General features: G+C 34.9%; 1 protein-coding gene across 1 annotated transcript in view; it reads left to right on the forward strand.

The window, feature by feature from the left end:
• Positions 1 to 15,100, forward strand: part of LOC138715396 (uncharacterized) — a 293,502-nt gene that overhangs the window by 259,729 nt on the left and 18,673 nt on the right. Inside the window, exons 8-9 of the mRNA XM_069848254.1 lie at positions 1,651 to 1,832; positions 5,316 to 5,416. Coding sequence (XP_069704355.1) covers positions 1,651 to 1,832; positions 5,316 to 5,416 — 283 coding nt within the window. The remainder of the gene's footprint in view (positions 1 to 1,650; positions 1,833 to 5,315; positions 5,417 to 15,100) is intronic.

Here is a 15,100-nt window from a genome sequence, read left to right on the forward strand (position 1 = left end):
GCTGAATCAGGAGATTCAACAAACCGCGGTATATTTCGGGGTTTGACTGATTTTACTTCACATTTAGATTAAACTTCCAAAGATCATTTATAGGGCTCGTCACAATTGAAAGGAACTACGAAAACAATTCAAAATTAATTGCTGGATAGCAATAAAATTATTGGAAATTTCTCTTCACTGCCACCAAGACATGACGCTGAAAGTTTGGTGCAAACTATCTTAACGGAATTTAGGCTTAACGGAAATTCAGTCATAATTGAACCACATGAATTAATTGTGCTGGTTAATGGCGGGGCTAACGTAATGAGTGGGAAACACGGAGAATTTGTATTGTGTTCCACAACATATTTCTTGTCAAGGAATTAAATTTAATAATGCAACAAACATGTTCACAAACCGGTCAAGTTACGATACTTTATTGCAAATCTGTAGGAACTCCCAGCTCTCTGTTTTATAATTCCGTCCGCCGGTACGGGTGTAGGCTAGAAAAGTTGACGTAAATAAATTCGGTAGGAGTTAAAAGCGTTCGAACGATAAAAAGTTCCTGATGGTTGTTCATTCAGGTATCAACATGAGGGGCATATCTCCACTAGGTGACTAGTTGTGCCAGGTGGGAGAGGTGTAGCGCACGGGGTGGGCAGGGCGCACGGATTGTTGGAGTACAACTTCGAGAAGGGACTGTAATCACACGCGTTATCCGATTTAAATGCAATAAACGGCATGCGTTTGCTAAATACACTATTTTTCATGCAGAACTGCCAACCTTTATAACCGCGGGCCGCTACTGCTCATTACATTTTAACTTGATATTTCATAACAATGTCTACTAAGCGAAACAAAGTCTTTCGTCCATGGCTAATTATTCTGAATACATTGTATAGTCATTTTCACTTATTTCTCCTTCCCTTTGGTTCGAAGCTTGACACTGCATACTCACTAATGCTGGAGTAGTTTGCTTATCTATACCCTAAAGTTTAGCGAAAATTTAATTATCTGAATGAGGTGGGTGGAGAGCAATGGTGAATTGTTCAATGATTGAGCATTTTGGACTTTTCCCATTGCTAGTTCTCAAAAAATATACAAATGCAAAATGTTTCGAAGACTGGATCTCTCTTCGTCTTCAGGTGTAAAGGAACCTACTGTGAGGATCGTTACAAACAGCTATCCTGGATCAGTAAGATAGGTTAACTGTTTGTAACGATCCTCATAGTAGGTTCCTTTTCACCTGAAGACGAAGAGAGATCCACTCTTCGAAACGTTGTGTGTTTATATATATGTTTTGACAACTATCAACGGAAAAAAGTCCAAACTGCTCAATTATCGAAAATATAATGATGCTGTTAAATAGTATCTCAACTTTCGGAGTCGTGTCTCTACAGTTTGAGAACCCTACTTTACGTAATTTTTCATAATGCAAGATCAATCAATCAAAGATTAATACATCGATTTTTTATTTTACTTCTTAATTATACGAAAAACAAAGTTTTGAAATTTCAAAATGTATTATGATCATCCTCATCTCTCTAATTACTTGTCTCTTGTCTACGTGTAACTTTTCTCCTACACTATGACATTATTATTTTTTAATTAAATATCTGAGAATTGACTCAAATAAGCAAGAATAAGAAACTCAATTTTCCTTCTTTACAGGAGAATGGGTGACAGGAAGCAAAATGGATTCCAACAATTTGGCAACAGTATTTGCTCCAAATATTCTTCACTGCATAAAGCCTGGCAGCAACAAAGAACTGAGCACAGAGAGAGCAGAAGAAAGGATAGATGTCATCAACGTCATTAGAAGCATGATTGATCACAACAAAGAACTCTTCCAAGTAATTAAACTATTCTAAATAAATAAATAAATAAATAATATATATCATATATTGGGTGTTTCAGACCACCTGTACCAGCCTTTTTTCTCGAAAACTATATGATACTGGTTGTTCATAAAAAAATTTGATGACCAAAGCCTATGTAAAGAATCGATTGGTGGTAGTATACCATTTCCCGTAATAAACTGCAAGTAGGAGTACCTGTGGTCAACTTCGAAATTTCAAATGAGAACATAGGTCATTGAAGGTACCATTGCAAACTACTTTTAAAAAGAAACACCTTTTACCCACAATAGAATTAGGTGGTGTAGTCGACATCATACTTTGACCACCTTTTACACCCGGAAAGATCTGGTATTCAATTTGACAGGAGACTGAGCTGACCTCAGACCGTTCTGGAAGTTTTAGCAATAGGAAAATTCCTGCTGCCACCTGGGATTGAACCCAGGACCTTCCAGTTCGTAGCCAGTGCATGCTGCCGCAAATTTCTAACAACCACTTAGAAATTGAAGTCAAAAGTACAAAAGTGAGGATCAGTCTCATTAGTGATTAAATTTAAACAGACCTATAATTTTGCAAAATGTTTTAATTTTTTATTGACATTTCCCCTTCTCTCCTTCGCCTTTCGCTGTGACTTCTTTTCCTCAAAGATACTACAGCACGTGTAACAATGATCACACATACTTGCTCGTTTCTGGAGCGTAACACTCAAACAATAATTAGCATTGTTTAAGACATCACATTTTTATTATACCATTTTTAACTAAATAACTGCAGTGTAATGAAACCCCACCACAAAAAAACACCAGTAGCTCTAAAAAAGTTATATAATTTATTACAAGTTGTCAAAAAAAATAATAATAATATCAATAAAATGAAGAAGACAAAATATTTTTTGATTATGGTTACTGCAATTCTTCCATACCACAGTCGCTGAAACTATTATCATTGCTGCTGCTGTCCTCTCCCTTATTTATTATAAATTATTCTACAATATGCTTTTCAATTGGACCAGCGATGATCCACATTTTACCAGCAACCTGATACAGTGATGGTAGCAGATGCTTTGCGAAAAACTTCATATGAGTTATTCTCTGCAACGCATCCACCAAAGTCTGCAAATGATGGAACACGGTTCAGATGCTTCTTACCAACCGTTTCTAAGAGAAATATTCCATTCCTCTCTCTTGATTGTTTCACCTCCTTCCATATGTTGTATATGATGGTTTTTCCAACTACCATAAGAGCAACTGTGTACACAATATTCTCTTTTACAGTTTTGCCATCAAGTGCCAACAGATTCTTATATACCCTCATTAGTCATTACTGTACTCTCTTGATCGCGAAACTGTTCCTGCCTGACCGCTTGACATGTTAACTGCAACTCAGAACACAAATGATCCTCCTTCTGCAGTCTTGTTGTTCCTTCTATGCAACCCTTCTCCTGCCACACATTCATTGAATTAGCCATCCCTCATCACTACTTGCACAGAAGACTTGTTTTCGTTCTCTTGCTCCACATCACCTGAGACTGACTTTAGAAGTATTGTTTTATTTTTCAGGTAAAGTCGTAAAATTACTTTCCTAATATCTAATAGGGTGTTTAACATCAAAATTAAATATTTTGTCTGAGCATGTCATAATGATTAACTCTGGAGTTCTATTTCAGCATTGCCATTCTGAGCTATAGTATCTTCGTTGGCTGACACAAAGAAACTTCTTAAGAAGCTGCTTTATATTTAGAGCAAGGAATAATTGAAAACATTGATATGATTTGTTCATTGATGAGAATGATTACTACTGTACGTACTTTCTGTGTTGTAACTGGAAATGAAAATGTAATCATACAATGAATAGTGGAACCATCTTAACGAAATATCACATAATTGAATTATATTCTTCTTGTACAAAAACTTGCCCAGACATGTTCAAACATTTTTAACAAGAGCCAGAACAAGTCACATTGTCACACAATTGTACCTACACCGATTTCACATTTCTGATAATCCTAATCCTAATCATGATGAAGATCTGGAACACATTCCTCTATACTGTCCGTCCATAAACCACAAAAGAAGTAAATTAAAATCATCAGTACAGTACCAGTTGCAGAAGACACAGCCCTGCAGTATATATTGACTACACCCCAACTCTGGCTACTAGCAACAGGCATCTATAATGAACACCGATCAAAATACCCCTCATTTCTCGTGAAAAACAACAACTGAATAGACTACAGCGGACTATAGTGGACTTTATGTTGTCCGCAAGCAGCTGGATACATTAAGAAGATTGATTGATTGATTGATTGATTGATTGATTGATTGATTGATTGATTGATTGATTGATTGATTGATTGGATTATTCTTCCGAATTATTCAAGGACTGGGTTTAAGCCCATTCCGAAACCAAGGAATTTATTGAAATTGTTGCGTCCAGACATACCTCTGTGTTTATGTTGTCAACTGTTCATGATGTCATCACGTGATACAATCTCATTATTTTCTGTCGTGTACCTATTTCTTCCATAATAGTAATGCATCAGCGTCAGGTGAAAAAACCCAAATCCAAAGTAACAGACAACATATTGAATGAGTGAGTGAGTTAGCGAGCAAGCTGTAGTTGTTTCCACTAGTCGGAGAATTACCAAACAATGCTAAGGCCAATTGGCAAGGAATAATAAAATTCAACTTGTGTGAATTTCTGGACATATTGGTGTCATTGTAATGAGGAGACTGTTGTCTTGACAAGGAAGGAACCCTATCCATAATGGACCAGAACCTCAGCTGTTCTGTAAGTGTTGTACTCTTAAGTGATAGATAAAATCTTTGAAAGAGATTTCGGAGGGCTTCTGGTAAAGATCCAGCCATGAGACAGATCAAATTCTTCATTGAGGAACCACGAGCTGTGTAATTAGTCCCTTTAACTTTCTAAGAGGAGTATCAGTATGATGATATTTCCGTGTACCTATCTTACTTTGTCCATGGTACTCACAATAAATGTATGTAGGCTATGTACTATTAGAACAATTTGGTCACTGCTACTTGAAAACATATGGTACCTATGTATAAACATTGGGTATTACTGACTATCCCAAGTGTAAATTTTGTGGTAAGGAAAGCCAGAGGTAGGTCTGTCTTTCATGGATACGTAATTTGTTGTATACACTATCGATCATTACATCTATGGGTACATGCAGGGGCAGTACGATTTGCCTATCTACTGTATTTCATTTTCTCCTCATTACTCATATACTCAAATCCTTCTTCTCCTACTAAACCTCCCTTCTCTCCTGCTCTTTATCCTTTTTCTCTTACCATTCCTCATTGTACCGGTACTCTTCTTCTTAATGTTTCTTTCCGAGTTCAGTGTAACCAAAATCATCTAAACTTAGTTGGTAAAATGAGTAATGAAATATATTTAAAATGTTTTTACTTAAGAGATAACATTGTGAAATTAAAATTCTACATAATGTACTTTTAGGTTCCGGCAGAACTTCTGGATGAAGTTTATCTTCACATGATGGATAGCCATCCTGAAGCTTTGGATCAATTGTTGAGGAAGAGAGGAAATCTCGGGGATGAGTGAGTATTATGCATCGAAAATTATATTTTCACATATTTGTGAATCTTTATTTTTCTATATATTACACTTTCGACACTTACATATCATTTTGATTAGCCTATACATATTGATTACACAACTTTTAACATTATATCACTACGGAATATATAATATATTTCTTTCACGTGGCTGCAAAAGGGTATCTGTCGGATACAGGGGGGAGAGCCATTAATCCTTCCCAATGAAGGCTTTAAGGAACCAACCTGGACAAATACCCAATGTCCCATCCCTACCTTCCCGTGGTGCAGCTGTTAGTAAGCATAATTTTACGAGCTGAACTAAAGGGAGGGGCTACTCATCCATTAGCACTGGTCAGCTTGATGAGTTAATGACTGAATTTGGTATAATTTTCCTCTATCCAATACCTAATACCCTCTTTACCCTTTCCTATCCAGTCCTCTGACTGAACTCTTACTTTCTTCGATCCCGACGGCATTAGAGCATTCGAGGCCTAGGAGTTCATTTCCCTTTCCTTCCTCCTCTTTCTACTTTTCTGTTCCTAGTGCTGGCCTGCTATGGCACTAAAATCGTCCTCCAGTGGCTTAAGGAGGGAAAGCTGGTGATCAACAAGATCTCCCAGCTAGGTCCAATGGACCCATCGACCAACAGCAGGTGTGGTCCTCCAGACATTCTGGGGGTTGTGTGTGAATGAAATAGCCACCAAAACATTAAAATATGGTGTTCACTTAAATCGGCTACAACTTTCCATTTAACCACTCCAATATGAAATGAGTACCATTAAGGTAAAATTATCCGGAGGTAAAATAGTCCCCCAATCAGATCTCCGGGCGGGGACTACTTTAATGGTACAGAATCAACTAAACATCTTAGAATGGAATGCTGGTGGTATAACATCAGCCAAGAAGACTGAACTAGCCAATATACTCTCAGATAATAATATAGATATCTTCCTTATTCAAGGAGCAAACCTTAATGCTGACCAATTAAAATATTTTAATTTTAAAGGTTTTAATATGAAACTGTTACCCAAAGGTAGACAGATCATTAGTGGAATTCTCGCAGGTACATCAAAGAAATTAATTACAAATTTTCAAATCATAAAAGAAATGGATAATCAAGACAAATTAGAACTAATAAAAATTGAAGTATGGAAAAATCAACAACATTTCAAAATCTACAGTGCCTATAACCCACCTAATAATCCCCTTGATCTAACTTTGTTTGATATACAACCTAAAACTATCATAATTGGTGACTTTAACGCCCACTCCCAACTTTGAGGGTACGATAATGTAAACCAACCTGGAAAAATGATCATGGACCTCCTAAATACTACAACCGCAGAACTGGTCTATAGAAAAGAAGATCCCCCTACTTTCATTCATTATTCTGGTTCTGGTACAAATCCAGACTTATTACTAGTAACATCAGATATCCATCACGAAACCACGAAAAAAATAATTGAAGACCCTGGATCTGGCCATAGAGTCATCATTGCTTCTATCCATCTCCACCAAAACCGAAGAAAAGAAACCTACAATAACAAAACAACATGGAACTTTAAGAAAGCGAATTGGAAACTATTTACAACAGAACTCGACGAACACCTCAAGCTCAACACACCACTAATGGAAAATACAAACTCAGATAGATTGAACAAATATTTCTGTGAATCTCTTCTTAAAATTGCAAAAAAGCACATTCCACGAGGCAAACCAAAAAAATACACCCCATTCTGGACAAAAAACCTGAATTTATTGAAACAAGATAGAGATAAAGCAAGAACCAAAGCAGAACATAGCAAAACACCAGAAGATACTAAAGATTGGAGGAAGAAGACTGCCATTCTTAAAAAAGCAATCATAACAGCAAAAAAGAACGGTTTCAATAAATTTATTGAAAATATTAATTACAGAACCGATAGCGCTAAAACATAAATTTCTGAAGAACATTTCCAATACACAGGAAAATACTAGCCAACCTATTATTCATAATAACAAAACACTAACAGATAGTAGAGATATAGCAAACGCATTTAATAAACACTACTCAAACTCTCATAGATTACATCCCAATATCAAAAAAACTAACAAATTTATCAAAAGAGAATTGCATAAAAATAATAAACACAATATTACTAGTACAAAACCTGAAATATTTCATCAAAATTTTACTTCCAAAGAATTAAATTAGCTATATAAAATTTAAAAACCAAGAAATCTCCTGGTCCCGACAACATTCATTCCGAATTTTTTAAACATCTGGGGGAAAAAACCAAGTCTGTACTTTTATCCATTTTCAATTTATCATGGAACACCTCAATTCCTGCAGCTTGGAAAAAAGCAATCATTGTACCAATTCACAAAAAAGGGAAACCTGCTCATGATGTTAATAGTTATCGACCAATAGCACTATTAAGCATGATAGCAAAAACCATAGAGTCCATTATCTCCAACAGATTAACTTGGTTATTTAGAATCCCAAAATCTTTTATCACCAAGACTTTCGACAACTACACTCTACCAATGAACAAGTCATATGCCTCGGCCAAGAAATAAAAGACAGTTTTAACAAGAAAGAAGATACCTTGGCAATATTTATTGACTTTCAGTTAGCATATGACTCTGTTTGGAGAAATAAATTATTACTAAAACTCCAGAAATTAGGAATCTCCAGCAATATGTTCAGATGGATATCTGAATTCCTTAGTCAAAGATTCATTGCCACTAAATTCAATACCTCACTTTCTAGTTACAGACAAACATATCGAGGTCTACCTCAGGGCACTGTCCTCAGCACAACTTTATTCAATATTTATATAAATGACTTACCCTCCCTATTAGAGGAATCAAACATGAAAACTGCACTATTTGCAGATGATATAGTTTTGTGGACTTCCGGATCTTACAGACATAGAGACAAAATTCAAAATTCTGCTCTTAAAGCTCTAAATCAACTACATGAATGGAATACATCAAATTTGATGACACTCAATTTAAGCAAAAGTAACTACCAAATATTTTCACTTGGTAAAAAAGAAAGAGAATTCAATATCCAATACAATGGCCAACACCTTCCTAAGACTTATGAATCCAAATATCTTGGAGTTATTTTCGATAGTAAGTTAACATGGAGCAACCATTTGAAATACATTTCTGAAAAAGCTCGTAAAAGATTCTCCCTTCTAAAAAGACTACCAGGAAAGAAATGGGAATGCTCTAGGAATACTTTGAACACTACATACAAAATGTTTATACAGCCAGTGCTGACATACTGCGGAGAAATTTTAATTACTTCACCTTTCATAAACGACATAGAATATGTTCAAAACCAAGCTCTCAGGCTCATTACTGGGGGAATCAAAACAACTCCAATAGATTCTATGAGATTCCTCACTAATATTAACAGTATCAAAATGACAATAGAAGAAAAAGCACTGATTCAATATGAAAAACTTATCAGATTACCAGGAAACAATTGGCATTCATACAGTCCTCTCTGTAGATTGAAAACTCAAAAAAGTTTCATATCCATTGTTCAAGAATTAAAACAGAAAATCAATATCCCGAATTTAAAAGAAAACTTACAAATTAAACCAAATCCTTTAACTCTATTAAATAGAGAATATAATCTAAATTTAACAGAAGTAATACTGAAATCAGAAGTAAACACTGAAATACTGAAACAATGTCTTTAGAGACAATTAATATTAGGTACCCTCCACAAAACTGGCTTCATTTATACACCGACGGATCCATGATCTCCAGAGAACAAGGTGCCGCTGCAGGTGTTACGTGCTGTCTCTTCTCACTTTATAGATCACTTGGATATGGAACAACAAGTTTTGATGGTGAAATCATTGCAATAAGTGAATGTCTCAGGAATCTTCTATGCCACATCAATAAATTTAGGAATGCAGTTATATTGTCAGACTCCAAAGCAGCTATTCTATCAATCGTCTAAACACACACCTTCATCTCAAACAGCAGAAATAACTAAAATGCTCTCTCAATTAATATCACTCAATAAAAGAATTGTATTCCAATGGATACCATCCCATTGTGGAATCCTGGGAAACGAGAATGCGGATGCTTTAGCAAAGAAGGGCAGCACTGCTACTTACAGACATGTTACTAAATCTACGTATTACTCTGTGAAGAGATTTATTAAATCTACATATTTAGACTTCAACAAACAAAATTTGATAACACAATCCCAAGGGAAAAAATGGAACTCTCTGCATCAAAATCCACAGTTAATTCCCGATTTACCACGAAAATCGTCTGTAGCTGCATTTAGATTGGCAACAGGCCATGATTGTTTGGCTAAACACCTGCATAGAATTGGAATATATCAGTCCCCTAACTGCCCATTGTGCAACTCAAACCAAGAAATGGATTCGGAACACCTCAAAATCTGTGCTTCATTGGCTGGTCAAGATAATATTTTTTTAAAATATTGGAGTGCAAGAGGTCAAATGACTTTATTGTCAAATGCCTGGCATTAGAAAACAACAACAACAACAACATTTCTTTCACGTGTTAAAATTAGGTAACCTTGTTGACTAGCTTCAGCCTGTTCAACAAGGTAACCTAATTTTAACACGTGAAAGAAATATAGTATAATATATTCCGAAACTTATATATCAATGATTAAATTTCCAACTTCTGTACTGTGTTAATATTTAGGATTTACCTTGGCTGACTAGTTTCGAAGAATTGTTCTTCATTGTCCAAAGCTTAGTTTAAAACTTCTGTTACCCTCACATTTTCGTCAATGAGACAAATTATTTTGCAATTACTAAAACTATTATGTAATAATGAAGAAGTAGTAAGAAGATGACTACAGTAGAACTCCGGTAATTTGAACTAATTGAGATCGATGCCTGTTCGAATTAACGAAATGTATGGATAAAGGTCAATTCACATTATACGGAACGTCAACATCACGGACCAGCACCGTCACTATCATGTCCAATGGCAACACATTCACATTTAACAGCAAGTGACCGTCAGTTTGTCAGCCCCATCAAGAATAAAGAAGTATGCTCTCAAACAATGTCGTAGCTCCTATGAGAGACAATCAATTGCACTGTAATTTTTAGATAAATGTCTAAGGAAAGCATAGAAAAAATTTGGAATCAAAATTTTTGGATAGTGAGAGAAAAAATTACTAACTTCGAAGTCACCTGTTCGAAATAGACAGTTGGGTTGATAAGCTACAAACTTCTTTATTTTTCACATTAGATGTGGGTGTCAAAGCTAGAGAAATGTTTAGAAGGAATGGAAATTACTTTAAAAGTGGCTGATATTCAAACTTGTGCCGGTTTGCGAGTTAAATGTGGGGATTTCCATGAAGAACTTTCTTATGCAGAGTGACAACTTTTGTCTGTTAGAACTGCGGATTCTCATAGAAATCATCCCTCTGATTTCAAATTGTTTTTTTTAATGTTTCCACTGCTTAAGGTTTTCGAGTTAATTGTGAGTTTTGAAATGGTTATTAAAATATTCTTGGTATATAAATAACATCTATGCTGATTAAACACTAGTTGGCCTATGATATACTTTGAAATTGAGAAAAACGAAAAGAATTGATTACAGTGAAACCTGTCTAAAGTGGCCATCTGAAGTTACCTTGTAAAATGGCCGTTTTATCAGGTGGCTGCTTGATTAAGGTTGCGGTTTTTATGAATCAGCATGAAAATACTGAATTTCATTCACTTTTTAGTACTGTGCGCATACAACAATTGTGCATATTAATGTCAGCCTCTTCCATTCTTGCATCTAGCCTTTTCAAAACTCGCTTACGGTACCTCAGTTTAAATTAATGGACAACACCTTGATCAAGGGGCTGGACGTGTGATGTCCGCTCTAACCACCCATTACTAGCAAAAAATTGCTTACTTTGAGTTCTTTGGTAATTTGAAGAGCTTTCTCTTGAATTATAGGCCCGCTTACTGGCAATTTCTTTGCCCTCGCACACTTGAACCATTCGTAAACGAAATCATTCACATTACTAAACACAGATTGTCTCTTCCTTTTTTGGCCACCACGCATATTTTTCTCTCATTCTTTTAATATTTCATCTTTATTCTTAATTATACAGTTTATTTGTGTCCTTCCACATTTGAATATTTCTGCAATTTTTCTCGCACATGTTCCCTTCTCACTTTCTTCAATCATTATTCGTCTTGTGTCTAAACTTAACACCACTCTAGATGTATTGTTAGATATGATTTCTCTCTCAAACTACAATTCCTCTGAATCAACTGAATGAAAAGAAGAAAAATTCGTAAAAGCTGGCCCAAATAGAGGAAGATAGAAAGAGGAGAAAAAAAAATAAAAAAATTCCAATGGTTAACTATTGACCTAAAACATACTGTGATATTTTCGATAGAAAAACTCCGTGTTTCAATCCTTTAAAAACGAGTAAGAATTTAAAGCTGTGCAGGGTCGGAGTGGAAAATGACAAAAGAGTCATAAAACAGTAACCAACTAACCCTAAGATATGGAAGGTGTACTGTTGTACACTTAGCTATTGTCCTCGTGACATTGCTTCCTGCCCTCTAACCATTGAAAAAACAGGTCACACAGTATCCGTGAAAAGATTTTTTGTTTGACAGTGACTGTTATAGTCAGGTTCCAATCCAAATAGACCCCGGCCGCTGGCCGGCGCAAGAGGTGGCCGCTAAATAAAGAGAGAATTTGTATTGATCTTATGGAAAATCCAATTGGTTCCAGAGAAAATTGACCTTTTGGTCAGGTGGCCGTTTAAATGAAGTGACCGCAAAGGCAGGTTTCACTGTATTATTATTATTATTATTATTATTATTATTATTATTATTATTATTATTAGTGTAGGTGGAAGAGAAGGCAACAAGCACCTAGTTTATTTGATTTTATCTGACATCGTTATTACTCGTATTATTATTATTATTATTATTATTATTATTATTATTACTATTATTACTATTATTACTATTATTATTATTATTATTATTATTATTATTACTATTATCATACTATAACTTTTGTACTTATATTTATTGTAGACCTGACTGAGTGGAAAAGAAGGCCACAAGTACTTAACGTCACCGAATAAATGCATTCATATTTTCATATTTTTATTGCACATAAATCCTCATATTAATAAATAAATAAATATATTTTTACCTTCCATTTGACAAGCAAATATTCTCATGGGGGCAGATAAAAAGTTATTTTTTTTCTTCCACCATATTAATAATATCAGAGCGATGATTTCTATGAGAATCCACAGTTCTAACAGACAAAAGTTGTCACTCTGCATAAGAAAGTCCGCCACGCAAACTCCCACATTTAACTCGCTGTAACTCGCAAACTGGTACAGATTTCGAGTATCAGCCACTTTTAAAAGTAATTTCCATTCTTTCTAAACATCGCTCTCGCTTTGACACCCCCCCCCCCCATCTAACGTGAAAAATAAAAAAATGATGTCGCTTATCAACTCAATGTTTATTTTGAATGGGTGACTTCGAAGTTAGTAATTTTTTTCTCACTATCCAAAAAATATTTTGATTTCAAATTTTTTCTATGCTTTCCTTAGACAATTATCTATGAATCCTAAAAATTACAGTGCAATTGATTGTCTTTCATAGGAGCTCCGACATGCTAAAGTTTAACAGTGCTGCTAGGGTCTAGGAGAACAAACCATCCCCACATACAGGTTCTGTCACGTCAAAACATTCTCCTCGAGAATCCCAGATGGTCTGTGCCATGGATGGTCCATGACGTTGCCTGTATATGTGAACGCTACCATACAAAACGCGTTTTGCAATATGTTTATGTAACATAACCAGTCCGTGATGTGACGTAGACGTTCTGTATAATGTGAATCAACCTTAATTATTTCTTTCTGACTTTTGTGCAGAAATCAAAAAATAAAAAAGGATAGAAACTCAAATGAAGTAACATAAATGAGCCAGACTCGAAAGATATCTCATAGATCGAGGGAAAAACTACTATACTCATACTTTGGAAAAAAGCTGTCCTCTATTCTCGAATTCATCCTTTAAAGAATTATTACGTACTGAGTTGGTATAGGACTTTGCGTTGCCAATGAGGTGTGTAAGTATGTATGTATGTATGTATGTATGTGTGTATGTATATATATATATATATATATATATATATATATACTAATGTTGGTAACCAGAAGTTGTTCTTTCTTACATTATCCTATCAGTGTTCTATTGACAATGAAGAAATATTTTGTGTGTTCATTTAATTAATTGAGGATCTAACATTCTGAATGTGCTATTGTGCCAAAAACAACTTTCTGAGATATTGATGAAAAACACACTGCGAAATGCATGTTTAGATACCTACAACACCATCTTTTGGCACACGAATGAGTCACTTACGTTGAGCTATGACAAAGACACTTTAGTAAGATATTCTCATATAGATGTTCCTCCCTTAGATTGAATAAAATTAAATTTGAAACACTGGCACTTAGCACATTTAGAATGTTATGTCTTCAATTGTAAAAATTCTGATCGTCAGTTCCGTGTTATAACACACATAGTTGAACGTATGAAAAGGAAATTTATTTAAAAAAAACATTAAACATGGTCAGAAGGCAATCGTTTTTAATCTCTACCATCACTCTGATTTGAAATGGTGTGAGGCTTATGGTTTTCCTCTATAGTAACATCAATTGACGTCATGAAATGTTGGTGAGTTATTGCTGCCTCCTTATGTTGTAATGGTCTTCGTGAGAAGACACTCTATAGTAACATCAATTGACGTCAATAGTAACATCAATTGACGTCATGAAATGTTGGTGAGTTATTGCTGCCTCCTTATGTTGTAATGGTCTTCGTGAGAAGACAATAATGAAATGTGGAATTCCAAATAAATAAGGCCATTCGTTAATCAAGTTTCACCAAAAAAATTCCCAATTTCAGCGTTATTTCTTTTTATTTATTTTATTCGAATTATCCATGTTCTCTGTACAGTCAAACGGGGTGAACAGATTTTAGATATTTTGTTCTATGTCGTTTTTGTAATAGTTCCTTTTACTATTTTTTATAATCCAGTAGTGCAATTCATAAATTAGGATATATTTGAGCATTTGATTACATTTATATATCTCAAATGTGTCTTACTTTTTTTTAGAAATTTGTTGTTTCATGTCACCTCGTTAGTGGGGATGACTTGATATACACATGGAAATCTATTGAAATCTCAAATAACACTGCCATTGGGGTGTGATGAGACAGAGATATTGTTTTTAAAAATATTTTAACGCCACAGAAAAATCCACAAACTTAAAAATCACTTAAGAACTACCTAATATGCAACATTATGAATAAAAACCACATTTATGAACGAATTTAAGATAAAAGAAACACAAATATAAACATAGAAATGTGAAACAAAATGTCAGAAATAAAAAAAATCAAGGACATAATAAAGTTATCATTTCAGCTCTTTCGCTGAACAACCTCTGTTTCTCTTCTTTCGTGCCAAAAGAACAATGTGCCATGTTTTCTTGAGGGAGAAAGAAATGCAAATGAGTGCTGTTTGGATATGTCCTCAGGCTGACAAATACTGATCACCTATTGTGAAAGAAGGCTGGACAGGTTTTCTCCAAAGAGAAACTTATTTTTGTCAGAGTGAAGTCGCTGGAAATATGGCAAT

Source organism: Periplaneta americana, chromosome 15 (assembly GCF_040183065.1).
Source record: "Periplaneta americana isolate PAMFEO1 chromosome 15, P.americana_PAMFEO1_priV1, whole genome shotgun sequence".
Lineage (NCBI taxonomy): Eukaryota > Metazoa > Arthropoda > Insecta > Blattodea > Blattidae > Periplaneta > Periplaneta americana.